The sequence below is a fragment of the Rhineura floridana genome, chromosome 4, assembly GCF_030035675.1.
Source record: "Rhineura floridana isolate rRhiFlo1 chromosome 4, rRhiFlo1.hap2, whole genome shotgun sequence".
NCBI classification, from domain to species: domain Eukaryota; kingdom Metazoa; phylum Chordata; class Lepidosauria; order Squamata; family Rhineuridae; genus Rhineura; species Rhineura floridana.
In genome coordinates, this window is record NC_084483.1 from 148,060,019 (window position 1) to 148,087,232 (window position 27,214).

Here is a 27,214-nt window from a genome sequence, read left to right on the forward strand (position 1 = left end):
AGTAAGAACAAACTGTTCCTTCTCTCATGGATAACAGAGGTCTCCAAGTGGGATGTATGAAAGCTGCAGACCTAGGGTGGGATAGATGTAGGCAGGACCTGTTGCAGGACCCTGCGCCCAAATGATGTACAAGCCTATTTTATAATGTCTTGTGAATGTGCTAGAAGAGGACCAGGTGGCCACTCTACAAATATCAGCTTTCAGGGCATTAGTGGTAAACGCTGCCGACGTAGCCGCCGACCTGGTGGAATGTGCCATAATGTGTAATGGAGAGGTTAAATGAAGTGTCTCGTATGCTAATGAGATACAAGCCTTAATCCATCTTGCCAAAGTCGCCACAGACACCTTTTGTCCCAACGTAGCTGGATGGAAGGAAATAAACAGGGAGTCAGACCTCCTGAATGGTCTAGTTCTATTTATGTATATTTTGAGTGCCCTTCTGACATCGAGTGCCACGCCCTCTCTCAAGGGTGAGAAGGGTTGGGGCAGAAGGAAGGTAGTATAATGTCCTGTTGAGTATGGAAAGGTGAATTAACTTTAGGGTTAGTACATAGAACAACCCTATCTCTATGGAAAATACACAAGTGTTTGTCAACAGAGAGTGCCTGCAACTCTGAAACTCTGCGTGCTGCTGTAATGGCAATTAAAAAAATTATTTTGAACAAAAGTATTTTCAAGGATGTAGAACCTAGAGGTTCGAATGGAGGTTTTTGCAACGCAGATAGCACCGTGTGTAGGCTCCACGTCAGAAAACAATGTCTTACTGGAGGGCTTAATACTGTAACCCCACAGAGAAACCTTTTCACAAGTTTGTGAGAAGCTAAGGATGGAGCTTCGTGGACCTGTAAGATAGAAGATAAGGCTGACGCTTGTCTTTTTAACATGTTGGGCCATATGCCCATTTGAAGTACGTCTTGTAGAAAACATAGCACGTCGGGCACCTCTGCCATTTCTGGGTGAATGTCTGATTTAGCGCACCATGTTGAGAAAGCCATCCATGTACCTTGGTAGCTACGAATGGTAGAAGGCCTCCTAGATGCCAGTATGGTGTTCACTACCGCTGGGGATATGCCTGATGTTAACAATCTGCCGCGTTTAATTTCCATGTGGTCAGTTGAAGCCACTGAGGGTCCGGATGGAGAAGAGGACCCTGATGGAGCAGGTTGGGGCGTGATGCGAGGCAGACAGGTGGAGTCTGAGACAGTTGTACAATGTCCGAAAACCACAGGCGTCTTGGCCAGTAGGGTGCCACCAACACGACGCGAGCCTTTTCTGATCTTATCTTCTTCAATACTCTGGAGAGCAGTAGAGTTGGAGGGAATGCATAGAGTAGACCGGTCAGCCAGGTCGCTGTTACAGCATCCTGCTGCTTGGCCCCGCAGCTGTGGTAGCAGGAAAAGAAACATCGTGTCTGATGGTTCGTCTCGGATGCAAACAGGTCTACTCTGAAATTGCCAAACTTGGTTTGAAGAGAGAGAAAAACTGTTCTGTTGAGGGACCATTCCCTGGGAAACAACTGCTGGCGGCTCAGCCAATCCGCCGTCACATTCAGATAGCCCTGGAGATATTCTGACTTGATTGACTTCACATGGTGCTCTGCCCACGATAGCATTGTCACTGCTTCTACATGCAGGCTTCGCGATCGGGCCCCTCCTTGTTTGTTTAAATGAGCCCGAGTCGTGGTATTGTCCATGCGAAGCAAGACGTCCGGGAACTTGAGCATGCTTGCAAAATGATGCAGGCCAGGTGTGCCGTCCTGAGCTCCAACCAATTTATGCTTTTCCGTGATTCCATAGGAGACCAACGGCCCTGGATGTACTGTCCCTGGCAATGAGCCCCCCATCCTGATAGGCTTGCATCGGTGTTGATAACGGACCGTGGAAGTTCCTGGAGAGGAACTCCCCTCCCTAGGTTGCGTGAATTCATCCACCACAGGAGAGAGTGCTTTGTCTGCTCGGAGAGAAGAACATAACGGTGGGAGCGTAGCGCAATGTCTTTCTGGAAACGGAGAAGCATCCATTGAAGTGGTCATGAATGCAGCCGAACCCAGGGGGTAATTCCTATGGCCGAAGCCATCATGCCTAGTAGCTTCGCAAGTGTCATTGGCCAAATGACATTGGCCAAATGGGCCCAAGCCACCAAGAGTGCTAATGCTATGATCTTTTGAATATGTTCCAAAGGAAGGGAAATGGATTGATCTACTGTGTCCAAATTTGCTCCCAGATGCACCAGTGTCTGCGATGGGGTGAGATGACTTTTCTGAGGATTGATCAAGAATCCGTGGTCCTTCAGATGGGCCAGAGTGATCTGTATAACTTCTTGAGCCCGTGAAAGAGTGCTGGCTCGGATTAAGAGATCGTCCAAATAGGGATATATGTGCAGGCCCTGCAAGTGAATGCTGGCTATCAGAGTCACCATCACCTTGGTAAAGACTCGTGGGGCAGAGGTCAGACCGAAGGGCAGGGCCTGGAATTGAAAATGACTGCCGTTGTAGTAAAAGTGGAGGCACCTGTGAGTTGGACAAATAGGTATGTGAAGGTAAGCATCTTTCAGGTCCACCAATGCCAGGAAATCATGGGGTTGAAGTGCTTCTTTTATGGATGTTAGAGTCTCCATCCGGAATTTCTGAGTGACCACAAATTGATTCAGAAATATGAGGTCGAGTACCGCGCTCCAGGATCCGTCCTTCTTCTCGACCAGAAACAAGACAGAGTAAAGCCCTGAGAAAAACTCTCTGGAAGGAACCTCCTCTATGGCCGAAATGTGCAACAGGCAACGAATTTCGTTGGAAACTGCCTGCTGCTTTACCAAGGACTTGGAAACGGGCGAAGGAAGGAACCTGGCAGACGGATACTCCCTCAATTCTATTTTGTACCCTTGCATGACTATTCTTAAAACCCACTTGTCCTGGGTAGTTTGTTGCCACCGATGTGAGAAGTGGCCTAGTCTGCCCCCCACTGGGAATACATTGTCTGAGTCAGAAGCGCTGTTGGTTCTGACGACCCTGGCGTGTATGACCTGAAGGTCCCTTGTAGGAAGAAGCTTGCTGGTTTCTTTGTCACGGGCTGATTGAAAATCACAACTCCAGCCCCCGAATCTAGTCCCACGAAAGGACTGGTAGGTATGGGAGGCTTGAAACGGGCACCTGAAGGAACGCCGATCTTCCCTCTTCTGAGACGGCATAATTTTCTTTTTGTCTCTAGACTCTATTAAGATGTCTTGCAACGCCGTGTCTCCAAATAATTTGAAGCCCAGAAAAAGTACTGATGCCAGATTAGCTCTTGAGGGAGCATCTACATCCCAATAATTAAGCCGAAGGTGCCTGCGTGCAACCATTGCATCCGCTATAGCTCTACAGGAAAATTGGGAAGCATCCATAGTTGCATCTGCTATAAAGGTAAGTGATATAGAAACTTTTAATAAAGATTTTCTCATCCTGAAAGGGTCTAGAGACATATCGTCTAGAAGGTCCTCTACCCAAAGGAGTGCTGCTCTGGCAAACACTGAGGCCGAAACTGACGCCCTTACTGAAAGGGCAGCTGCCTCATGGGTCTTTTTTAGGGCTATTTCCATCTTACGCTCATTGGGGTCTCTCATCTGAGCATTCCCATCCTGAGGATGAAAAGCCCTGGACAGTAAAGCAGAGACTGGACCGTCCACTGCCGGGATTCGCAGTTGTTCCATGACCTCAGGATCTAGAATATAAAATCTGTTAGCGTAGTTAGTACCCTTCTTAAATAGAAGTGGAGAATCCAACTCCAACTTCATTACTGACTTAAAAGGAGCAGGGAAAGGAATGCACCTGGTGGACAATCTTGGGACAGGCAGGACCAAAGCACTTTTAGATACTGGCTCCTGCTGCTGTTGCTGCTGTGCCAAGTTCAGGTCTAAAGCAGTGAACACTTTGTGAAATAGAGAAGGGAAATGGACCTCCAGAAAAAGTCTAGCTGAGCCAAAGCCCTCGAGTTCGGATCCATCACTCCATTCCCCATCCCCTTCATCCAATACGTCATCTCCCCCATCATCAGGGTGTATCTCATTAACTGTAAGTTTCCGCCGTCTCTCTTGCCCTATAGCAGCAGAACGGGGTCCAGGAGAGTGGGTTATATCTATTCTCCTGTTGCTCTAATTGTCTCCTTGGGGAAGGGCGATCGATCGTATTCCCTTGCTGGGAAAAGGACCTTCTGCCTCCCCGCCCCCCTTCCGTGGGTAAATCCCCTAGGATGGCCTCTCTAAGTTGATGCAGCACAGCAGGAGAGAAGAGGTCAGACAGTAATTGCTGCTGAATTATTGGACAAGGCTCTTGCAACGATTCCCTAGCTGGGGCTTGGGAAGTTGCTTCACGCTGGGCTGACCTGGTGATGCCTTCGTCCTCAGAAGACAGCGATTCCAGTTGCCTCGACATATTAGGATGGAGGCGGGGAGGATCGGGAGAATGGGGAGGGGCTGCATGAGAACGCTGCTTGCGCACCCTTAACGTGGCCTGAACGTCTCCCTCAGCAGCAGCAGCCGCCATCGAGATATCAAGCAGGACAGAAGTGCTCCGTTCCATCATAACTGGCACTAAGTCAGTAGTGCTCTCCAAAATGGCGGTCGCTGCTGTATTGTGGTCATCCAAAATGGCAGGCGCAACCGCCTCTTCGCACCTCCGCGCTATCTCCTCCCGCAGCCCTGCTGGGGGAATGAGTCCATCCCCGTATCGACTTACCCGCTGCCTAGCAGAGCCGGGTGCAACGCTGGCGAGCTGCGCAAAAAGATTCCTGAAGAAGACCCTTCCACTGGGTCATCACCGCCAGTAAGCAGCTGTTGCTGAAAAGTGGCGGGAAAGCACAGCAAACGGAAACTGACCGTGGCCGTAGCCGGGTATTGCCCGATTTTTTAAAGATGCTACCCACTTGGAGACCGCTGTCATCCATGAGAGAAATTTCCTGAACAATTATTTTAAAAAATGTTTTCATGCTTTGGTTTAATGATAAAGATTAATATGACTGCAATGCTGTTTGCAATGAATGACTGGCAGGTTACTATGGGGAGCAGAGTCCAAATTTTCCAAAAGCAGTGACTTTGGTTATGGTGGAAGAGACCAGACTTAAACCAATGGTGCTTGATGGTCTTTTGGCCTTGCTATGAAGGGCACAGAGAAGCAATGTAAAAGAGAAGCAAAGGTTGCTCTTTGACTGGATTAACCAATCTCCTAATAAAATCAAGGAACTATATTCTCAATCCCCATATGCTTCCAAACCCACTTTTTTCTGTGGACACTCCTAGCTAGATCTTACCAGAAAATACACATAGGGCAAAGAAAGCAGAGAGTATGATGTGTCCTTCGAAAACTTCATGACTCTTGTCTTGCTAGAGAGCACAGGAATCTGATTTACACCAGGTCAGATTACTGTATATCTAAACCCAATATTGTCTATTCTGATTAGCAGGTGGTTCTTCAGGTTCTCAGGCACAAATCTTTCACATCACCTCCACAGAGCCAGTGCAAGACATTGTGCTGCCTGAGACTGGCCCAGCCACATCCTTCTTTCCTCCTGCTACAAACTCTTCTCCTCCACCTTGCCTGCTCTGCATTCCTCTCCCCTTCTTGTCCAGTCAGCTACAAGCTGGCTTCACTTTGAAAAAGCGGCCTTTCCTCAGTGTGATGTATTGTTGGTGATGTTGCCCAAAGAGCCCCTGTGCCACTTTATGCTGCTTTAAAATACAGAAGTGAACATGCTGCCACATCCAGTGCAAGCGGGGGGGGGGGGGGACAACGCAGGTGGGAGGAAGGAATTGTGCGTTATGAGGTGGGCAAAAGGGAAGGAGTGGCAGGCAACATTGTCAGCTTGACTAGCCTTGCACCCCCAACATGTTCCTTCTAATTGGAGATGCCAGGGAGTGAACTGGGATCTTCTGCATGTAAAGCATGTGCTCTGTTGCTTAGCTATGATCCTTCACTAGCACTGGTGAAAAATACTGTGATTCATTTGATGTTGCAAGTATGCATATTGAAAGAGATTGGCCACCCAATTCTTCAGCAACAAATTACATTACTACTACTACCACCACCACCACCATCAAAATTTGAATTTATTTTGATATAACCAGAGGTTGCAGAGTGGGTTACAACAATTTTAAAAGACATCATTAAAAACAATTACATCTAAGATCACAACATCACAAAAATAGGGTGGGTCCTGAAAATATACATCTCGGGTGTCCAAGGCCAGGGTGAAGGGGTGCATCTTCAGCAGTCACCAAAAACTGTTTGGTGAAGTTGCCAGATGCCGCCCTGGGCTCCTTCTGGGAGGAAGGATGAGATATAAATTTAATAAAATAAATAAATAAATAAATAAATGCATCTCTGTGGGGAAGGAGTTCTACAACTTAGGGGCTGCCACAGAGAATGTCCTCTCCTGGGCCACCACCACTTGAGCTTCCAACTGTGGTGGAACTACAAAAGGGCCCCTTTGCTGATCTCAACACCTGAGAGGGTCTGCAGGGAAGGAGGCGGTCTTTCAGATATTTGGGATATAACTTGTTTAGGACTTTGAACACTGGCATGAGTACCTTCACTTGGGTCTAAAAATGAACTGGCAACCAATACGGCTCTTTTAGAACAGGGGTTATATGAGTTCTAAAGGGAACCCCAGCCAGTAATCTGGCCATTGCATTTTGGACCAGTTGAAGTTTCCAAGTCATCTTTAAGGGCAGCTCCATGTAAAGCACATTGCAATAATCCAATCTGGAAGTCACTAGAGCATGGAGTACTGTGACCAAGTCATCTCTGTCCAAAAGGGCCCAAAGTTGGCAAGGCCATCTGAGTCTCCAGTGACAATGCTGGATCCAGAAGTACCCGCAGCTATAGACCTGCTTCTTCCAGGGGAGTGCAAGCCAATCCAGAACAGGCTATCTCCCAACGTCCCAGACATGAAAACATAACACCTCTGTCTTTTCAGGATTCAGCCTCTATTAACTACCGACCTGCTTTATGCTCCTAGCAATGAACTGCAAAAAACGCTAACAAATGCCAGTCCTAAGAGCCAGCACAGGCCTATCTTCATTCACTAGATGCTTTTTTAATATGATGCCCCTCATAAAAAAAAGAAGTTGTATTATATGATGCCCAAAACTAAAAGCTGCTCTTCATTTGTTCCTCTAAAACATAACTTTTTTCTAAAAGCAACAATGTTTTTTTGTACCTGGCAAGCTTTTGCTGTTATATCAGAAGGGGTATCCTGTGAAAAAGCTGGCCTTAATGCAGCTCCAACCTATGAAAAAGAAAAATGTGATTAAACCACTGCCCATATCCAAGCTCTTGACATGAGAATTTAGATGCTTTAAACCAAGGCCGCTTGTGTCTCCAGCAACAGAAATGGATCCAGAAGTATCCCCAGACTGCTCCTTTAGGGGGAGTGCAACCCCTTCCAGGACAGGTTAAACCCCACCCATCCTAATATTAGCATCCCTACCCATGCTAATGTTATAAATCATGGGAAAAGGGAGTCAGTTACTCATCATAACATGGCTACTGACTCTTCCAACTTCCAGAACCTTCCAGGTGTGATTTGGCAGGCCGAGAAGATTAAAAGGTGGAGCTGTTTCTGTGATGGAATGACGTGAGCACCATTGGTTGACATAGCTCTGGAACTGTACAAAACTTTTGTATTTGGGTCTGACTAAACTTAAATAATTAAATGGAACAAACAACAGATCTAAGATTCTAGGGAGAAACAGTTGATCTTCCAGTACATCTTAACATATGAACCAAGAACAGAACTGTATGAGAGCTCTATGAATGCATACAGAGCAGCTATGCCAAACAAGATCTCTGCATGAACATCAAAGATCCTCCACAAGCAAGATGATCCTAAACTGGGATAATTTCTTACTGATTTTTACAATGGTATAAACATAAAGATAATCTTACATTAGCCTGATATTGCTCTAGAATCACATGGCCTGGAAACTCGGGTTCAGGAACTGCTGCAAATTTCTTGATAATGTCTTCAAGTGCTTGGAGACCAGCCATTCGCAACTGATTGCTGTGGTCAGTTGCAGCCATAAATGCCATACGAATAAGATCAGAGAGGTGAAGCACTAGAAGATCATCTGAAAATACACACAAGAAAAAGCACATTACTTCAGAAGTCACCTGTGACTGCATGCGTATCTAATACACACACGCACCTTTCACCCAAAGGAGCTACATTATAATATACACATTTGATACAATCTCAGCAAAGCAAACAAAAGAAAAAACTGAGCAAAAATAATGCTTTAAAAGCCAAGATCTCTCATGGGTTCTGTATCTTCCTTAAGACAGGATTTGAACTACTACTACTACTACTACTACTACTACTACTACTACTACTACTACTACTACTACTACTACTACTACTACTACTAATACTAATAATAATAATAATAATAATAATAATAATAATAATAATAATAATAATAATAATAATAATAATAATGTATCCACAGAAAACCTAAACTGTATCTTAGTAGGCTAACAGAGCCTACTGTTCACAACAGAATATGTGATCACTTCTAAAGTTCACTCACTGGATATTTTAGATTAAAGGAGCAGTGCACTCACAGTACACAGGAAACAAAAGCTTCATTCAGACCATTAAAAGATCTATTGAAAGAGTGTCAGGAGGAGAGAAGGATGACAAATGCCAACAAAGTTCTACAGAGTAATAACTCTAGTTGCATTTGACATTTTTTTAAACGTTTAGTTTAATTCAATGATTAATTAAATTTGCATAGAATTTTTGCTAATTCAGTTACCATTTTTATCAAGTCTGAAAGACATAATCACCATATAGAATCAGTGGAATGCCCTATTTTAATTAAAGGGGCTAATTAAAATATCCAATGTCATTTTCATCCCAATTCTTAAAAGCATCTAGTTTTGTAATAAGTATCACATAAATATTTGGGAATTTTTACATGATATATTTTGTTTCCAACAGTGGCCTGTCACATGCTTCTGAAATGCCCAGACACGGGGCCTAAAGGCAACACCCACCCCTTTGCTTACATTTCCCAGGCTCCTGTTTTTGCCACCCAGGAACAGGTATTCAGAGGCATACTGCCTCGGAACGTAGAGATTCCAGTTAGAAATCATTGTGAATAGCTGCTGATAGACTCCATCAATCTTATTGTCTTTAACTAGCATGGCCACAAAGGTAAACAATAATATGCAAGAACAAAATATTTCACACCCAGTTTAGACATACATATCTCAGCTCATTAAACCAAGATACGCATGAGGGTTGTGCCTGCATACATTGTTCTGTCAACTCTTCCATCCTCACTTTTTGTCACACTGCGATTGAACATTCCCCAGTGGGCACCAGGACACCCCCAAGTGGGTGTTGTCTTCCTCTCCTGTTGCTTGAGGCAGGAGAGAGTCAACACTCCAAAGGACTCTCACCTTAGCCCCTCCCACAGAGTGACAGTTCGTTTTCCTGCTTGGCTTGAGCAGTACGGTTTTTGTCTTGCTCTTCAGTCTGGCTGGCTTATATCCTTAGAATTCCAAATCTTTACCTACTGTTGTTGATTTGTTGTGTCTGAATTCTGTTCTGAGTGGTTTGTGTTTGAGAGCCATTTACAGTTTTTCCAAATGAATTGTGTTTGTTTGTGTGAGTGACTGTTAAGTGTCCGTAATGTCCGTTGCTCAATTTATTATATCGTTAAATTGATTGCCCTAAGCATTGATACTCTGAATTAATTACCTAGATAATTAGCTGAGGTGTTCAAATTAATTTTGTTTTATCTAATGAATTCTGTGTATTGATTCAACTGTGACAAAGAACACTTTTCTGAAAGGGGGGGGGAACCTTCTAGCAGCAAAATGCCTAAGGAGCACTCCAAAAACTAAAATCAGTACAGAAAACGGCAAGAGCAGTTGGTACGGTAATGCCTTCAGCCCGCTCAGAGAAAAAGATGTTGGTTAAAAATGCAAGGATCATAACAAAGTCTGTACAGAGCACTCTAAAAGATGACAGTCATGGCACAAAGCGGCAGGAGCAGTTGGTGCGGTAGCCCCTTCAGCCCACTCAGGCAAGATGACGGTTAAAAAGACAAGCAGCAGCGGGCACGGAGGCAGCCGCCATTTTGACCAACAGCAAAGAGCCTCACAGTCAGCATGTGGCTCATTCACTTCTGCGGTAGCACAGAGAGAAGCCAGTAATCAGCAGCAAAGTGCTGTAAACCCTGCAAGCAATGCAGTAGCAGAACAATCGGGGACAGAAAATGCTGCCAAAACTAAGGAGAAAACAAAAACACAATTTTACCAACAACATTGTTAGAGTGCAGAAGGCTGCCATTTGGGCAACAGAAAACAGCCTCACGGGCAGTGGGTGGCCCGTTAACTCTTGTGGTAGCCCAGAGTGGCCAGAAACATGCACAAAAGCATTGCAAACCCCACAAGCAATGTGGTAGCAGAGCAATCAGGGAAGGAAAATGCCGCCAAAACAAAGGACAAAAGTTAAAACTCATTTTTACCATCAACATTATTAGAGTGCAAAGGAGCAGTTTATGTGGGATAGCAAAGCCAGCAGTGGGTGGCAACAAAAGATGAGATGCTCTCTGAGGGCAAAAGGCTCCAGATCCTTTGGTCCTTTTCTGATCATATTCAGAGGAAGAAGAGTGCACTGGGTTTAACACCCAGCAGTCTGAGCTTCCACAGACCTGTTTAGATACGGAGTCATTGCAGTTCCTTTCCAGGGTTAATTAACCATAGTTTTCCATTAGGAAACTAAGCTTACCAGGTTTGGACTAAACCAGAATCTGAAACCAATTCAAACCATGGTTTTAGACCCTTGCTTGGTCCAAATCTGGTAAGCATAGTTTCCTGGTTCAGATACATAATTCACCCTGGATAGCTTCAATTGTAGCACACTACGAAGAGAGAGAGAATACTGCAAGGATGGAGTACAGTAGCACAAGACTCATACATAAACATTCAGGATAGGTATGTCTAAATTAGGACTTCCGGGAAGGGTGACTTCGCTTGTGCCTGCTTTTGAGACGGGCTCCCGCCTCAAAAGAAGCTTATTCAGATATAAATCAGTCAGAACATTTTTTTTTTGACTGATGAAATTTCTCCCGGGCAGGGAGAAACGTAGAGATCAACCTCAAAAGCCTGTTTTTGTTGGGAGGACTGGATTTCATTAATTTATGAGAAAAGGTCCAGCCAGCAATGCCGGATGGACTTCCGAACAAGCTCTATCTGATTAATGCGATACGTTTATCTTTTCTTCAAAGAGAAAACGGACTAACAGGCAAGCACCCTTCTTTCTATATTTTTTTTTTTACTTGGTTTAAATTGTTGCAGCAAAAAGAGATTTGTCAAATGAATCAGCTTTAAAGAACTTCTGGGTGAGCTATAACTCTTCTCTGTTATTCACGAAATTAACAGCTTATCTCTGTTTCTATTGCAAAAAGCTGTCCTGGAAGTGCATTCTAAAGATATAAACAGAAGAGGGATTTCTATTCCGAGGAGAAAAAAATAAAAAATATGAACTTTGGAACATTATATTGTCTGGGACTATTCTCTTTTTGGTCTATTTTATTTTGATGAATCTGCTTCTTCACGACGCCACTAACTGTTTTGATGCTGGGAACTAAATTTGTTTTGTATTCTTGAACATAGAGAGATAAGGCAGGCTGCTCTGTTTATACTGTGATGTCATCAAGCCTGGAATATTAACCCAATTGTTGCTGAAATAAGAAGTGGTTCTTCTTTATTTTTGTTTTGTTTTGGTGGTTTTAAAAATGGCAATCAAGAAAGTGGCTGAGAATCTGGAAGTAATTATGTTTCAGAAAATAATGGATGAGATTGAGATAACGAAAAAACCCTGCGACAGGGCAGTAAGGAGCTGAAAATTGAACTGAGCAAAATGACGCAGGAGCTTAAAGAAATAGGGGGTCCTGTGAGAGAGGAGAATGAGATCAGAGATGAGAAAAGAAAAAATAAAGGGAAGATACAAGCCCTGGAGATTGGAACAAATGTGGAATTGGAAAAAGATCTGGAGTTTATGGATATTAGAAATAAAATCTACTGTTTGGAATTTAACGTTATCTCTGAAGAAATTAATGAAGATATTAGAGATAAAGTTATCAATGGTTTGGATAACTTTCTGGACTGGAATGACGTGATGGAGCTTGAAATAGAGAAAATCTATGGAATTAACTGCAGCCATGTGACAATGGAAAAACTCTCAAGAGATGAGCCAGTGCATTTTGTAAAAAAGAAGAACAGAGATATGACTTTACAACAATATTTCAGCAACTTATTCAGAATGGATGGCAAGAAAATATTTGGGATAGAGGAAATTCCCATCAGACTCTTATTATATGACTATGGCTATGACAGCAAGATTATTATGGAATACTGATAATGGAAGATTGGACACTGAAATTACTGGACTTAACAGGACTATTGAAGATGGAAGATGGAATTAATATGGATAATGGAATAATGGCTATTGAAATTATTGGACTTAACAGATTTGATGAGATGGATTAATCGATATGTTTATTTGGACTATGGTTATGACAATAAGATTATTATTATTATTGAGATGGATTAATCGACATGTTTATTTGGAGAAAAATTGATAGATATATTTCTTAAAGAATTGAAACCTCTCTTCGACTTTTTGTGGAAAGAATAAAGTAATGTTTATGAGATTTGATGATTAATTAAGATAACTACTGGAGGAAAGTGATTTTATAATATAATTTAAGAGACAGGATTGTTATATATTGTAGACCTATAACTGATCTGCGACAAATGGGAAGTCAACATTTTATTTTTTTTGTTTAATCATTTTTGTTTTGTTTTGTTTTTTGTCTTTGAATGTTTTATGATTTTGTTTTGTTTGTTTTATGAAAATTTGAATAAAAATTATTGTAAAAAAAAAAGGATAGGTATGTCTAAATTACATAAATGTAAGAAGGCAAGTCATCATGATGTGCCAACTGAAACCTCCAGATATTTACAAGAGCAGCCCACGCACAGCAGCCTAGCTTTCAGGTTATAAAGTATAGTTTCCCCCTTTTCCCTTTATTCTCCTGCCACTATTTATTTTGTTTTATTCATTTCTGTACTACTTTTAATTTTTTAAAAAAATCTCAAAGTGGTTTACAACCTAATTTAAAACATCAAATAAAGCATTATAAATATCAAAATAAAACATTAGATGAAGATCATATACAAAATACACATTTAAAGAAGCATAATTAAAACAAAATATTATCTTAAACATAAAAAATTACATATAACAATCATACATAGAAATACAATAAAGCTCCACAAAACAGCATCATTAACAACCAAACAAGATAACTGAAATAGAAGCTGCACCTCCACTCCTCCCACAGTATCCTCCCCCAAATACATTCTTAAAATCATCAACATACCATCCTCACTCTCATCCACACAGGTAACACAGTTAATCCCCAGCCAACCATTTATTAGAACCAGCTCATTCTACCACCTCCACCTAGAGCAATATAATGCAAACAGAAACATAACCACTCCCTCCCCATCTCTCATCTAAAGTAGGGTGGTACTCTATATCAGAACTCACATTGAGTGGTATTAAGCAACTTTGAAAAATGCAAAAACATTACAACCCAGACTCACTCTGGAAGCAAAAAATACAATTCTAGTTACCAGCCAATAATATATTGCTCACTTTTCCTACCAGATCAGACATTGAACAGTACAAAATAACTCCAAAAGCAGCCCTCCTATCTCAGTCTGTGGGCTGGAATGCAAGTCAATCAGCTGCAGCTGTTTCCACTCTCCTCCTCTAGAATTGGCAACAGCATCCTGGCTGGCAGGGCAACCAGGAACAGGGTGGGCAGAAAGATGGAATGGCCTCTGCCCCTGTCCCAGGATCCCTCACCAGCAGCAAAAAGTAAAGCAGGTCAACATCACTATGAAAAGACACAACAGTTTTTTCACAGACTAGTCATTCAAGCCACATCTTAAATGCAGATCTTAGACACAAGGAACCACTGGACAAAAAAAAAAGCCTCTGCCCATGAAAATGTCAGAATCAAGTGAATGAGAGCAGTTGGCCACTCTGTTCTGACTATGAATGTAAGTCTTCCTACTAAAAAAGCACACACAAAAAGAAACCAGTCTTCCTTACTTTTAGGATTTCTGAGTTTGGCAGAACGGGCAAGAGCTAGATCAAAGTGGGCTTTGTTTGCATTTTCACAGTGCATGATAATTCGACACAGGCAATCAGCAGCAAACACTCGAGTAGCCCAGCGAGGAGCAACAGAAGGCTTTGATTTCTCTTCGTCACCCAGTGTAGTAAACATCGTATCATCATCCATTTCATCTTTCTTCTCTGAATCTTCATCTTTTTCACCTCCCAAAGGAGCTGTAGTGGTCATGTCTGCAAAACAGTAAGAGATCTGTTTGCTTACTTAAAACATTTCTATCCCATCTTTCAGTAATGCAACTTCCAAAGCGTCTCAGAATAAGAATTAAATAAACTGAAAGCATATACCATAATAAAATGAAGTAAAACAGTATTAAAAGGAGAGCATCCATAAATATAATCAATCTGCAACAACAACCAGCAATAAGACACCAGAACCAGTATTAAAATATTATCCACCTAGAAGCTTGAGAGATTAAAGTTATAATCACTGGCACCTAAAAGCTATTTATTTCTTTAAAAACAACATTTTATACTACTTTGCATTTACAGAAAGAAATGCCAAAGCAGTTTACAGTAATAAAACATAACTGGTGATGTCAGCCCTCGATTGCCTAAATATACATCCTCCAAAGCTAGCCCACAGGCACCTATCAGTGCTACTATATGCTGATGATGCAGTAATTTTGTCACCCACAGGACTGAAGAGAGCCTTATCAGCCCTTATGCAATACTGCCATGACGAACAGCTACAAATAAACTACCAAAAAACAAAGTTCATGACCTTTGCTAAAAGACCAAGGATGTACAAATGGGCTACAAGTGGACACAACAGATTGCACAGGTAAAGACTTTCAAGTATCTGGGTGTTGTTTCTCAGGAAAATGGCAGCCAGAAGGCCCAAGCAAAGTATGCTGCCCAGTCAGCCCAAAGAAGTGCTTCTGCCATATTAAACTTTATCCGCACCAGAGTGGCCATTATGTACCAGTGGCAATAAAGCTGTTCAAGACTAAGTCTTTAACGCAGCTTTTATATGGAGCACAACCTGGCCCCTATCCTAGTTTTACACCTCTGGAAGCAGCACAATCCAAATTCTTGAGGGCTGTCCTCCAAGTACCTCATTGTGTCCCAAATGTTGTCTTACGATTAGAGGCTGGCCTGCAAAAGGTCAAAACCAGTGTTTATTTATATTTATTTATTACATTTATATATCGCCCAAGTAGCTGAAGCTCTCTGGACGGTTTACAGCAATTAAAAACATTAAAAACAAATATACAAATTTTAAAACACTCTCACTATTTTCAAATTCTGGCTGAAACTAATTTTTTTTCCAACTGGTTTGGCCCCACTAACATTACAGGACGAGTTCCAGTCATTATGAAAACAAACCTTGCCTCAAAAGCTCCAACTATATGGGCTTTCCCTGGGTACCTCATTTCCCAAGGATATGATATGGCTTGGTCAACATTTTGGCAACGCATTGCTGATATTGAGCGCCAACAAGACTTGGGCTTGTCCTCTAACTATGCCTCAATGGATAGAGCGCTACAATTCAATCAACCTGCAAATTATCTTTTTACACTCTTGGTGCAAAAACATTGCAGAGCTTTCACATTGGCACGTTTTAATGTCCTTCCTTCTGCTGTCCTGGAGGGAAGATATAAAAAACCCTACTATGACCGTAAGTGCCCTTGTGACGCTGGAGAGGTGGAAACAGTGACCCGCATCCCCCTACACTGCCCATTCTATTCTGATCTACAAAGATCTTTAATTGTACCTCTCCTGTCGAAAACCCTAGGACGATCAGACGCATTTTATGTCCTCCTACTTCTTTCTGATCAAAATACTTTTATCACCTCCAACGTTGCCAAATTTTGTGCTTCAGCGATCAAAATTCGCCATGAACTGCCTCTAGTCACCTTGTAATTCTTGGGTTTTTTTCCTTTGTTTTGTTGTGTTGGGATTTTATAACTATGTCTTTGACAATTCTATTTTATAGTATTGTGTTTTGACAATTTTATCTGATCACCTCATGCTGGTCATTGACCGTAACAATAAAGATTATTATTATTATTAAATGATGTCCAATGTTAGTCATACCCAGAGTAGACTCACTGAAAAGCAATTGACTTGAGTAACTTAAGTCTGTTTAATGCAATGGGTCTACTCAGAGCATGACTTAGTTGGATATCAGCCAATAAATCCAATAAAAATAATCATCAATAAAATCAGTAAAAATCACAGCAGCCAGTGTTAATAATATGAGTTGCCACTACAAAGAAGACCTTGTCTCTGATCACAACCCATCTAACCTATGTAGGTGGAGTCACCTGCAGTTGGCACCTGCAATGAAGGTAGCATTCAGGCAGGTTCAATGGGACTATGCTATACATGAAGGTGTACCAATTTGACAATAGTTTTGAACAGTTTTGCCATTCAGGTTGTGAAACGTGTATAAAGAACATTGCTAAGAATTAAAAAGTAACAATATTAGTATAACAGGATTTTCTTAAGTAGTATGTTAAAATCCCTGCCTCAACACATAAAAATTGGAATAAACCAATGCAAAGATTACTGTCTGGATATTATTTTATTAATCATCATCATCTTATTAATAATATATGCCAACACATGCTTGCAAAGAAGAAAGGTCAACAACACAGAAACAGATCAAACAGATCAAAATGAGCAAACCAAGCAAAGCCAGAAAAAAAACAAAGACCTATGCTTATAATTACATTTGCATACCAAACCTTCATTGGATTATTTTCACCAATATTCTGAGCCCATTTTATCATGTACAGTAGGGCCCCGCTTACCGGCGCTTCACTTCCCAGCATTCCGCTAATGCGGCGGCTTTCATTCCCAGTTTTAAAGCCGATTTTGCACTTTTGCGTCATTTTGCAGCATTTTCACGTTATTTTCGCGCAATGCACCCCATTATGCTCAATGGGGTTCCCGCTTTACGGTGATTTCCGCTTTATGGCGGGGGTCCGGAATGGAACCTGCCGTATAAGCGGGGCCCGCCTGTATTCTTTAACTTGCTCCTGCTCAGTATCGTATTTCAGTCCTAATGAGTTATTTTCTGCCAACATATGTCTTCATTAATTTCTCAACCTCTGTAGTATCCCTTTGTTTGATAATTGATTCCAGTATATTCCTTGCACATTTCATATTTGGAAATATTCAGACCACAGAGGGCCTTCCTCCTGCACTCTATTTCCTTTTTTTAAATTTTAGTTTTATTGCAATTTTACAAATAGAAAACCCCAATCAATCAAATAAATCTAATTCCCCCAATCCCAATCCTCCCTCCCACCCCCATATTCCCAACCCTCTCTAGCCAGTAATACTATTAATTTTCTTGCTTTATTTTACAGATACTACAGATCTTCAGATATCAAGTTATCCACAGTGCTTTAAACAGAGAAGGCACCTGGCCGGTTCCAGAGTCTGATGCTGATGCTAAAATAAAAGACCACCATTCTGCTTCAAAAGAGTTTTTGTTCTTCCTTTTCCCTTCAGCCAGTTTTATTTTACGTGACAGTTTCTCTAACAAAGCTATTTTTCAGAGTTTCTGATGCAACTTATAAGATGTCAAGCCATCCAGTGTTTTCCAAAATCTAGCAACCACTAATCTGGCTGCTGCCAGCATGAAACCAATCAGCTTTTTACATTGCAAATCCAAGTTTTGTCCTGTAAAAATGTTCAATTCCATAACCCCTTAATCTTACAGCAGTCCCACCACATATGAAAATATGACCCTAGTGCTCCGCAACCTCACCCACAAGCTTGAGAACTTGATTTAAAGACACGTGCTATGTATTAAGGAATTAAATACCATTTTTGCATAATTTTCAAGGCAATTTCTCTGTGCAATGTTGAAATAGATCTGTATGGGAATTTTACCTACATACTCTTCCATTCCTTCTCATCGATATGACAAGTTATATCTGATTCCCAGAACTGTTTTAGCAATAAATTGGAACCCATATCTTTCACTATCAAAATCTATGTAATTTGGAAACCATACATTTTCCTAATAAATTAGCTAAGCTGACACCAGGTTATCCATGACAGGCCCAAATCTTTAAGATTAGTTCTCCAGAAATCACATGGGAGAGGTTGTCCATCTACATAATAATCTAGTAATCTGAAGAGGTTGTTGTCAATGAGGATTTTATCCCTGTCCAGTCTGTAAACTTCCGAATAATTACATATTAGGTTAAGGAGAGAGATACCCAGTAAAAAGAGTTCTTTCCTCTATTTCTAGACAGAAAATGTGGGGTCATAGTCATATTAGCATTCTTGGGCCCTTTCCTTATCTCTTATTTGCTATATGGCCTTTCTATGTGAACCCAATGTTTATCAGTCCAAAGATTCATGAAGGAAATTAAATGACAAAGCTGAAAAGCTTCTTAATATAGAAGTAGGTGTGGGACCCTCAAGCCCCCCTCATTTGTCCCCCTATATCTGTGACATTTTGCTGTTCACGGTCTTTTGGATTTGAAAATAAAACATTTATTATTCCCTCATGTCACTATATCCTGAATCCTAAACAAGTTATTTTTTCTGCCTTTTAAATCCCGTAGCTGTTTTTTTATTCTGTCCAAAATTGATTTTAACAGTGAAAGGTTAGTTAGGGCAGGGGTGAGGAGCTTCTGGTCTCCAGGCCAATCATGCCCCCCAGGTGGTCTCATCTGGCCCCTGAAGCTATTTCTCCAAACCACGCCCACCCATTGACATCATTCTTCAAAAGGAGAGAGGGGGCTGCCTTAAAGCTTTTTCCAAGTCTTTCTGAGTTTCCTTTTCATTCTCCACAATTAGAGACTTAAAGGGGGAGAGGGAGGAGACAAACTTTTATATGTTTCTTGGATTTGGTTTTTTCTGTACTTCTGATATATTTGTGCCTATAGGTTGTTTTTCCTTTACTTAATGGATATCCTGCCACTTTTCCATATGCTAAAATTTCTGCTTCTACTTCCATTAAAGAAATGAAAGGATCAGTTAAGATTAATACTGTCTCATCTGCATATAGCTTGATTTTCTCCTCTTTATCTTTACTTTTAATTCTGTTTATGCTATCATTATGTCTCAATTCAATTGCCAGGACTTCTGTAGCTAATGCAAAAAGAAATGGTGATAAAAGCCACCCATGTTTGGTACATTTTTAATAGATTAAAGATTTTTGAAACCATCCTGTTCGTACATATTTTAGCTCTTGGATCCATATAAACAGCCTAAAATTATCATTGAAATTCAACTATCTTAAAGGTTTCAAGCAGGTTTCTCTGCATCCAAAAAAAGGAAAGCTGTTTCCTGTTTTGTATTGAAAGCATGGTCTAAAATATCTTAGTACCTACTCAAGAAAGTCTGCTAAATAAAAAGCTTCTGAGGGAAGTCATCAAGCTAGACAATACCTCCTCCGCAAATTTACATGGTCATTTTCAGATACTTACCACTGGATGCTGCAAGAACATCCTTACATAACATTAGCCAGTGAGAGAGTTTTTCCACTGCCAAAGATGAAAGCATATGCCCCAAGGTATCATGAATATCAGAGCACAACTTCCGATCAGTCTCCCGATCTAACATTCCAAAAAGGACTCCCTCGAGTCCAGTCTCTGTAATATTAATTCCCAGATGTCGGCCATGAATATCCCTCCGGGAACCTAGTCCTGGAGCAAAAGAATTAATATCTGCAAAAGAAATGGTAAAAATATTTTACGTTCGCAACAGTGATTCATTTCTTCAAAATAGCAATATTTTTCTAATAAGCCTATAGCTGCATGTGATCCAAATAACTAACAAAGTATTTGCAGCAGTAAAATGGACCATTGGTCTCACCTGAAGGGTGATTTTCATAGGACGACTGCCATCAAGCGGGTTATAGCTCCACCTATCGTCCGAAGGCAACAATGTTTTGAAGTCAAGACTAGGGGCATCAGGCCCCTCCCACTCTCCAGTTCATTCGGAGCGAGTCCAAAGAGAGATATCTAAAAATGCAGGAAAAAAGGCCAACAGGCCTACCAGCAAAGACATAACACAACAGCAATAATGACTCTAACGTAGCGATATAACAGTAATAGCAGTCTTGACTTCACTAGTAAATCTAAATATAATAGCGTAACAGGAATATATGAAAAAAACCCAAAAAGTATCTAGGCATCCTCCAACTGGGAGGGTCATGATGTCATTCCTCCTATGAAAATCACCCTTCAGGTGAGACCAATGGTCCATTTTCCATAGGAGGAATGCCATCAAGCAGGATGTACCAAAGCAACCCATAACAGGGAGGGACCACCCACATCCTAATCATCATTAAGAACCTGTTGCAACACTCGTCTGCCAAAAGAGGCATCAGCAGAGGCATAACGATCTATTTTATAATGCCTTATAAACGAATGTGGGGTAGACCAAACAGCAGCTCTACAAATATCCGCAGCAGGAGCATTGGTAGCAAAAGCAGCCGTAGTGGCCGCTGACCTAGTGGAATGAGCCATTATGCTAGCTGGAACTGGAAGCTTAAGGGACTCATAAGCTAAGGCAATACATGCGAGCAACCAGCGGGATAAGGTGGAATTAGCTACTTTATGCCCCATAGAACGTGGATGAAAGGATACAAATAAAGACTCGGATCGTCGTATATCCTGGGTCCTAGACAGGTAGATCTTGAGAGCCCTCCGAACATCCAACGAATGCCAAGCCTTCTCGAGAGGATGGGTAGGATTCGGACAAAAGGAAGGAAGAACAATGTCCTGGCTGCAATGGAAAACTGAATCGACCTTGGGACGGAAGGAAGGATCAGTCTTCAGCACAACAGAGTCCTTGTGGAAGACACAGAGATGGCGGGCAGAAGACAATGCGCCCAGTTCCGAAACACGTCTCGCAGAGGTGATCGCGATCAGGAACTAGACCTTGAATGACAACAGACGTAAAGGCACAGTCCTAAGGGGTTCGAACGGAGGGCGTTGTAGAGCCTGCAGGACCTTCGACAAACTCCATGAGGGAAAACGGTGGACTACAGCCGGTGAGCGTAGAGCGGTTCCCCTCAGAAAACGTTTGATGAACGGGTGCGAAGCAATAGGGGCACCAGTGGAGGACACTGAAAGAATGGACAACAGAGTGGACGCATGTCGACGTAAGGTGTTGGGTCTAAGTCCCATCATGAGGCCCCTATGAAGGTATTGCAGCACCTGTTGTATTGTGGCCTGCGAAGGATCGAGGTTCTGTGACTGACACCACCTGGAGAATTGCACCCAAGCATGTTGATATATACGAGTGGTAGATGGTCTTCTCGAGGCCAAGATAATGTCAATAACAGCGTCAGACAGGCCAGCCAACCTCAAATGTCCCCGTTCAAAAGCCACGCTGTTAGGTTGAGCCAATTGGGGTCCTGATGCCATACTGGGCCCTGGAATAGGAGGTCTGGCCTGACTGGGAGTGTCCAAGGGTCCGTCACCGACATTGCAAGGAGATCCGAGAACCACGGTCGACGGGGCCAAAATGGTGCTATCAGAACCAGCTCTGCCCTCTCGCACCGCGCCTTCTTCAAGGTTCTGGCTGATAGTGGTATTGGAGGGAAGGCATACAACAGGCCATCCAGCCACGGTAGTGACAGAGCATCCACCACTTCCACTGTCGTGTCCAGGTATCGTGCAAAGTACCTGGGTAGCTGGCAATTGCAACTGGAGGCAAACAGGTCGACTGAGAAAACGCCGAACCAACGCTGGAGAAGATGGAAAATGGTTGGATGAAGTTTCCATTCTCCCGGAAAGACCTGTTGTCTGCTGAGCCAGTCTGCTGTCACATTCCAAATTCCTTTGAGATGTTCTGCTTTCAAGGATTGTAGATGTTGTTCTGCCCAGTCGAAGATGAGGTAAGCTAGGTTCTGCAGAGATGGTTCCCCCATCTGTTCAAATGTGATTTTGCACACGTGTTGTCCGTTCGAATGAGAACATGGTCCAAGGGGAACAGAGACTGAAAATGGAGCAGAGCTAAGTAGACAGCCTTTAGCTCCAGCCAATTGATGCTCTGAGTCTGCTCTACTGCAGTCCAAACCCCCTGAACGAACTGGGAGTTGCAGTGGGCTCCCCAGCCGAGGAGACTGGCATCTGTGGTGATAACAGTCCTGCGGGGTTCTCTGAAGGAGTGCCCTTGGTAAGATGTTGGACCCTCGTTCACCAGTGGAATGAAAGACGCAGTGCGGGACTCAAGGGAATTGATTGATGATTTGAGCTGGCAATGTCCTGCTGAAACGGCAACAAAGCCCACTGAAGGTGGCGAGTATGAGCTCGAGCCCATGGCACAATATGGATGGTGGATACCAACATTCCGAGAGCCCTGGCTAGAAGCATGACATCTGCGGTTGCGTGGCGCATCAGAGATCTTGTGATGTCTATGATAGCAGTTATGTGGTCTGGAGACAGGAACACCATCGCCTGCCGGCTGTCTAACATCGCCCCTAGATGTTGCAGGCGTTGGGTTGGTTGTAGATGGCTTTTGTCAAAATTGTCTAGCCAGCCGTAGGTCTGCAAGACATGGAGCGTGAGCTTTAGATGTCGATGAGCCAGCTCCCTCGAACTCGCCCGTATTAAAAGATCGTCCAAGTAGGGGTAGATGTGCACCCCTTGAAGTCGGAGGTAAGCCACTAGTATGAGTAGCACCTTGGTAAATACTCTCGGGGCAGACGAGAGGCTGAATGGCATCGCTCGATATTGAAAATGCTGGGGGCCGAAGGCAAACCGAAGTAATTTCCTGTGGGCTATGCAAATAGGCACATGGACATACGCTTCCTTTAGGGCGATAGAAGCCAGGAAGTCTCCTTCGTGAAGGCTTTCTGTAATGGAGTGGAGGAATTCCATTTTGAATCTGCAATACTTTACGAAACGGTTGATGAACTTGAGGTCCAACACCGCCCTCCATGAAAGATCTCGTTTGGGCACAGCAAATAGGAGGGAGTACACCCCTTCCGACCTCTCTGTTGTAGGGACTGGCTCTATTGCCGCCGTGTCCAAGAGGTGATGTATGGCTGTTTGCATGATGCAGTGACTGGATGGTGCCCTGGGGCAAGGAGAAGGATGAAATCTGTCTGGAGGGGTTGTCCAAAACTGTAGCGCATAGCCATAACAAAAAAGATCTCTGATCCAGGTAACCTGAGTCAGACGCAGCCAATGGTCTCCAAACAGAAGCAGTCTGCCCCCGACCGGTATCGGGTCAGTACTGTCTGTGCTGGCAAGACCCGCCCCGATATGAAGACGTTGAGGCACCTCTGCGTCCCTGGTACTGACCTCTGCCTGGGAAACATCTGTTCCAGACTCCCTGGGAGGAACGGAAATCGCAGCCTCATCCCCTGGGCCACGCTCCTCGAAAGGGCTGGGTCGTGCGGTATGAGGTGAAACGTCTGAAGGGCCTGCGATCAATGTTCCTGACAGTGGCCAAGACAGGCTTCCGAGCCTCCTTGGGGTCAACAAGTACTGCCTTTAGGGCTTCCTCGCCAAAGAGTAGTGAGCCCGAATAAGGTGCCCTTGACAAGTTGACCCTGGCTGTAGAGTCCGCTTGCCAGTGACGAAGCCAAAGGGTCCGCCGAGCGACTACCTGAGCTGCCATAGCCCTTGCTCCCAACTGATTAGCGTCCAAGGTGGCATCAGCCACAAATGCCGCCGTCTTGCGTAATTTCACCAGTGACCTCCTCAGAGAGACAGGATCGGGATTAGGATCATCTAAGAGGTCATCCAACCACATCATCGCTGCCCTGGAAAAGATGGAAGCTGATGCAGAAACTCGCATGGAGAAAGCGGTGGCCTCATGGTTTTTGCGCAAGGCAAAGTCCAGCCTCCGCTTAGTGGCATCCTTTAAATGTGAATCTCCTTCCCTCGGCAAAAGGGATCTAGAAACTAGACTGGAGATTGGCTCGTCTATGCCAGGGACGGCCAGTTTGCAAGTAAATTCCGGAGCCAGACAGTAAAGCCTGTCCGCAAGGGCGTTAAACCGGCGTGATTATAATGGGTGAGACCATTCGTCCTTGGCCAGCTTAGCAATAGGATCTGGCACAGGAAGGTAGTGCTCCGCTGGTGTGGGGGATTTCAGGACCCTGCCCCCCTTGATTACAGGAGTGGCAGCTGCAGATTGTGTAGATTGTAGACCAAGGGTGTTTAGTACTCTGCGAGCAAGGGGTTGATAATCGGAGGTATCAAACAGACGATAGGATGTATCTTCCTCTTGCTCCGATTGGTCACTCCAGTCGTCACCTTCGGCTTGCATAGCATATGGTGGGTCCTCCCCACAAGAGACGTCATCGACACACCTGCCCCTGGCAATGTCAAAAGGGTTTGGGGAGCATGATGGATCTGCCTCATTGTGAACATAGTGGCCCAGATCATCGGGTTGTCTGCAAACACTCCGCTGAGGCACGGCAGTGACTTGTGCCTGTGCCTGTGTTTGAGAGAAGAACGACAGCATGTCTTGTAGTTGCGATATGAACTCATGAGACAGCTGCAGCCCCAGTGTGGAAGATGGTTGTGCTTGCAAAGGTAAAGAGATGGACGGTTCAGCAGGCTGAGAAGAGGAATGAGCCCTCGGTGGCAATATGGGAGGAGGATAGCTGGCTGCTGGCTGGTCAGGAAACCCTGCAAAGTCCTCCTCGGATGATGTGGTCGGAGAATTAAACAGATTTGTTAATGGTTCCTGGCCAGCCTCCTCAGAAATCAGTACAGAGATGTAGCGTGCCCGCTTGGTTGTGCTGTGGCTAGATATATGGTTAGTTTTGGCAACCGCTTTGGTGTGCTTGTGCTTGGTTGCCTTGGATTATTTAGGCTTGGTTGCCTGAGCTGTCACTGGCTGTTCCGCCATCATATATTCCCGAGGGGTTCAGTACACGGCCACAGATGGGGCAGAATGTACAGACCCAAATAGGCTCAGTACACGGCCACGGATGGGTAGAATGCACCGGCTCAGATGGCAAAGTACACAGCCACGGATGGGGCAGAATGTACAGATTCAGCAGGGTTGGTACACAGCCACGGATGAGGCAGAATGTACAGAATTAACAGCCTTGGTACACGGCCACGGATGGGGCAGAATGTACAGTTCAAACAGCTTTTCGTATCAACAGCCTTAGTACACGGCCACGAATGGGGCAGAATGTACAGTTCAAACAGCTTTGATGAGACAGTCACAGATGAGAATGTACAGGTTCAACTAGTTGCAGTAGGCAGCATCAGTAGCAGATGAGAATGCACAGGATGAAGTAGTTGCAAGAGGCAGCAGCAGTAGCAGATTTAGTAGAGGAACCTGTGTAGGGCTATAGGATCCTATAGATCGCGCTGTGGGAGCTGACTTGAAGCCTTTGGCTCTGCTATCCACAGCCCTTGTAAGCTACACCCCCCTGTTCAGTACTGAATAGGCTAAACAGAAAGAGCGGGAACAGAGGGACAAACAAAATGGTGCCTGTGAAAAGAGCGGGAAATTTTTTAAATCAAAAATGGCGGAGGGACGAGGAAGGAGCAATGGCGGACACTGAGGAGCACCAGCGAGCTGAAATGGGGCTGACCAGAAAAATTAAATGCGAGAAAACAGCCTCAAATACGTTCTACAGCCACGGGGCTGAGAGACGCAATCACGGCTTTAAAAATGCGAGAAAACGGCCTCAAATACGTTCTACAGCCGCGGGGCTGAGAGACGCAATCGCGGCTTTAAAAGCCAGGTAGGAGAGACTCTGAAGGAGGCAGGACGGACCGAAAAAACCCCGTAGCCGTTGGGCAGTAGCAGGGAAACTGGGAATAAGCCGCAGCCGTACAGTCCTAGAGAGCATCGCGGCGAGATTTTTAAAACCGTGGAACGAGTCGGGAAAGGCAGAGCAGCCCAACTAATGAGAGCCGCTAAGCGGGAAGGAAGGAGAGCCGCAGCCGCAGGCTCCTGGAGTGGGAGTTTTGAAAGAACCGCCTCGAAGAGAAGACAAAAGGAGCCACAGCAGCAGGCTCCTGGGGTAGGCGGTAAGCCGTAAAGGCAGGAAAAAAGCAGCGGAGCAGAACAGGAAGCAGCAGCCGCAAGCTCCTGGTTTAAGGCTGCGTCCGCCGCCTGAGGAAGAGAGAACCACAGCCGCGGTCTCCCTAAAGCGCCGTTAGGCTAGACACTGGGAAAAAAACACGGGCAAGGGAGAACCCCCCAAAGAAATTCCCCAGGAATAGAAAAACAAACGGCTTTAAAACAAGACAGTTTAAGACAAGACAGAGGGAAGGAAACGCACAGGACTACACACACAAACCTCCCACCCTGTCACACAGTACACAAAAACTTATCTAGAAGCTATCAATAAATTCAAACTTGTACGGACGAAGGCAAGAATGAACTGGAGAGTGGGAGGGGCCTGACGCCCCTAGTCTTGACTTCAAAACATTCTTGCCTTCGGACGATAGGTGGAGCTATAACCCGCTTGATGGCAGTCCTCCTATGGAAAATGCAACATTTAACATGTTGAAACATGTGAGAACAGCAACCTGATGCCAAAAGCAGTCAATCCACAGAAACGAAGATATTAATAATTTAGAGAAGTACATGGCATCAAGTAGTCTTGGATTTTAAAGAACTTCCCCTGAACTAAAGATAACGTTGCCTCTCAGTCTAGAGCAGGTATGGGGAACTTTGGGAGGGGGGACAAGTAGGGCCCTCCAGGGCTATCAGGCTTTCAGAACACTGTCCATACCCACTAGTTTCCAGGCCACACCCCTCAATGGTCCTGCTTCACATCCAGAGTGTTTTTGTCTGGCTGGCTGCAATTCTTTTTAACACAGCTGCTCATCTAAAGCTGGTGGATATTCATTCAAGCTATCTATATAAAATAAAGTGTTCTATATTTGGGCAACTTTTTAAAATCCTTTTAAAGTGCTACGTAAATTGATGTATGCACTAAAAAAGGCTTGATGGCTGACTGCAGAAACAGGCTGCTCTATCAAATGCCGTATCACAACATACTTGCATACGATACCATACTACTAGCAGAAACCAGTAATGATTTGAAACGAATGCTG

General features: G+C 43.8%; 1 protein-coding gene across 8 annotated transcripts in view; it reads right to left on the reverse strand.

Moving 5' to 3' along the window:
- HEATR5B (HEAT repeat containing 5B) overlaps positions 1-27,214 on the reverse strand; it is a 113,922-nt gene that overhangs the window by 26,110 nt on the left and 60,598 nt on the right. For all 8 annotated transcript variants that reach the window (XM_061624716.1, XM_061624712.1, XM_061624713.1 and 5 more), the window contains 4 exons: positions 19,646-19,885; positions 14,169-14,420; positions 7,916-8,097; positions 7,188-7,256 (listed from right to left, as the gene is read on the reverse strand). In XM_061624716.1, the coding sequence (XP_061480700.1) occupies positions 7,188-7,256; positions 7,916-8,097; positions 14,169-14,420; positions 19,646-19,885 (743 nt within the window). The remainder of the gene's footprint in view (positions 1-7,187; positions 7,257-7,915; positions 8,098-14,168; positions 14,421-19,645; positions 19,886-27,214) is intronic.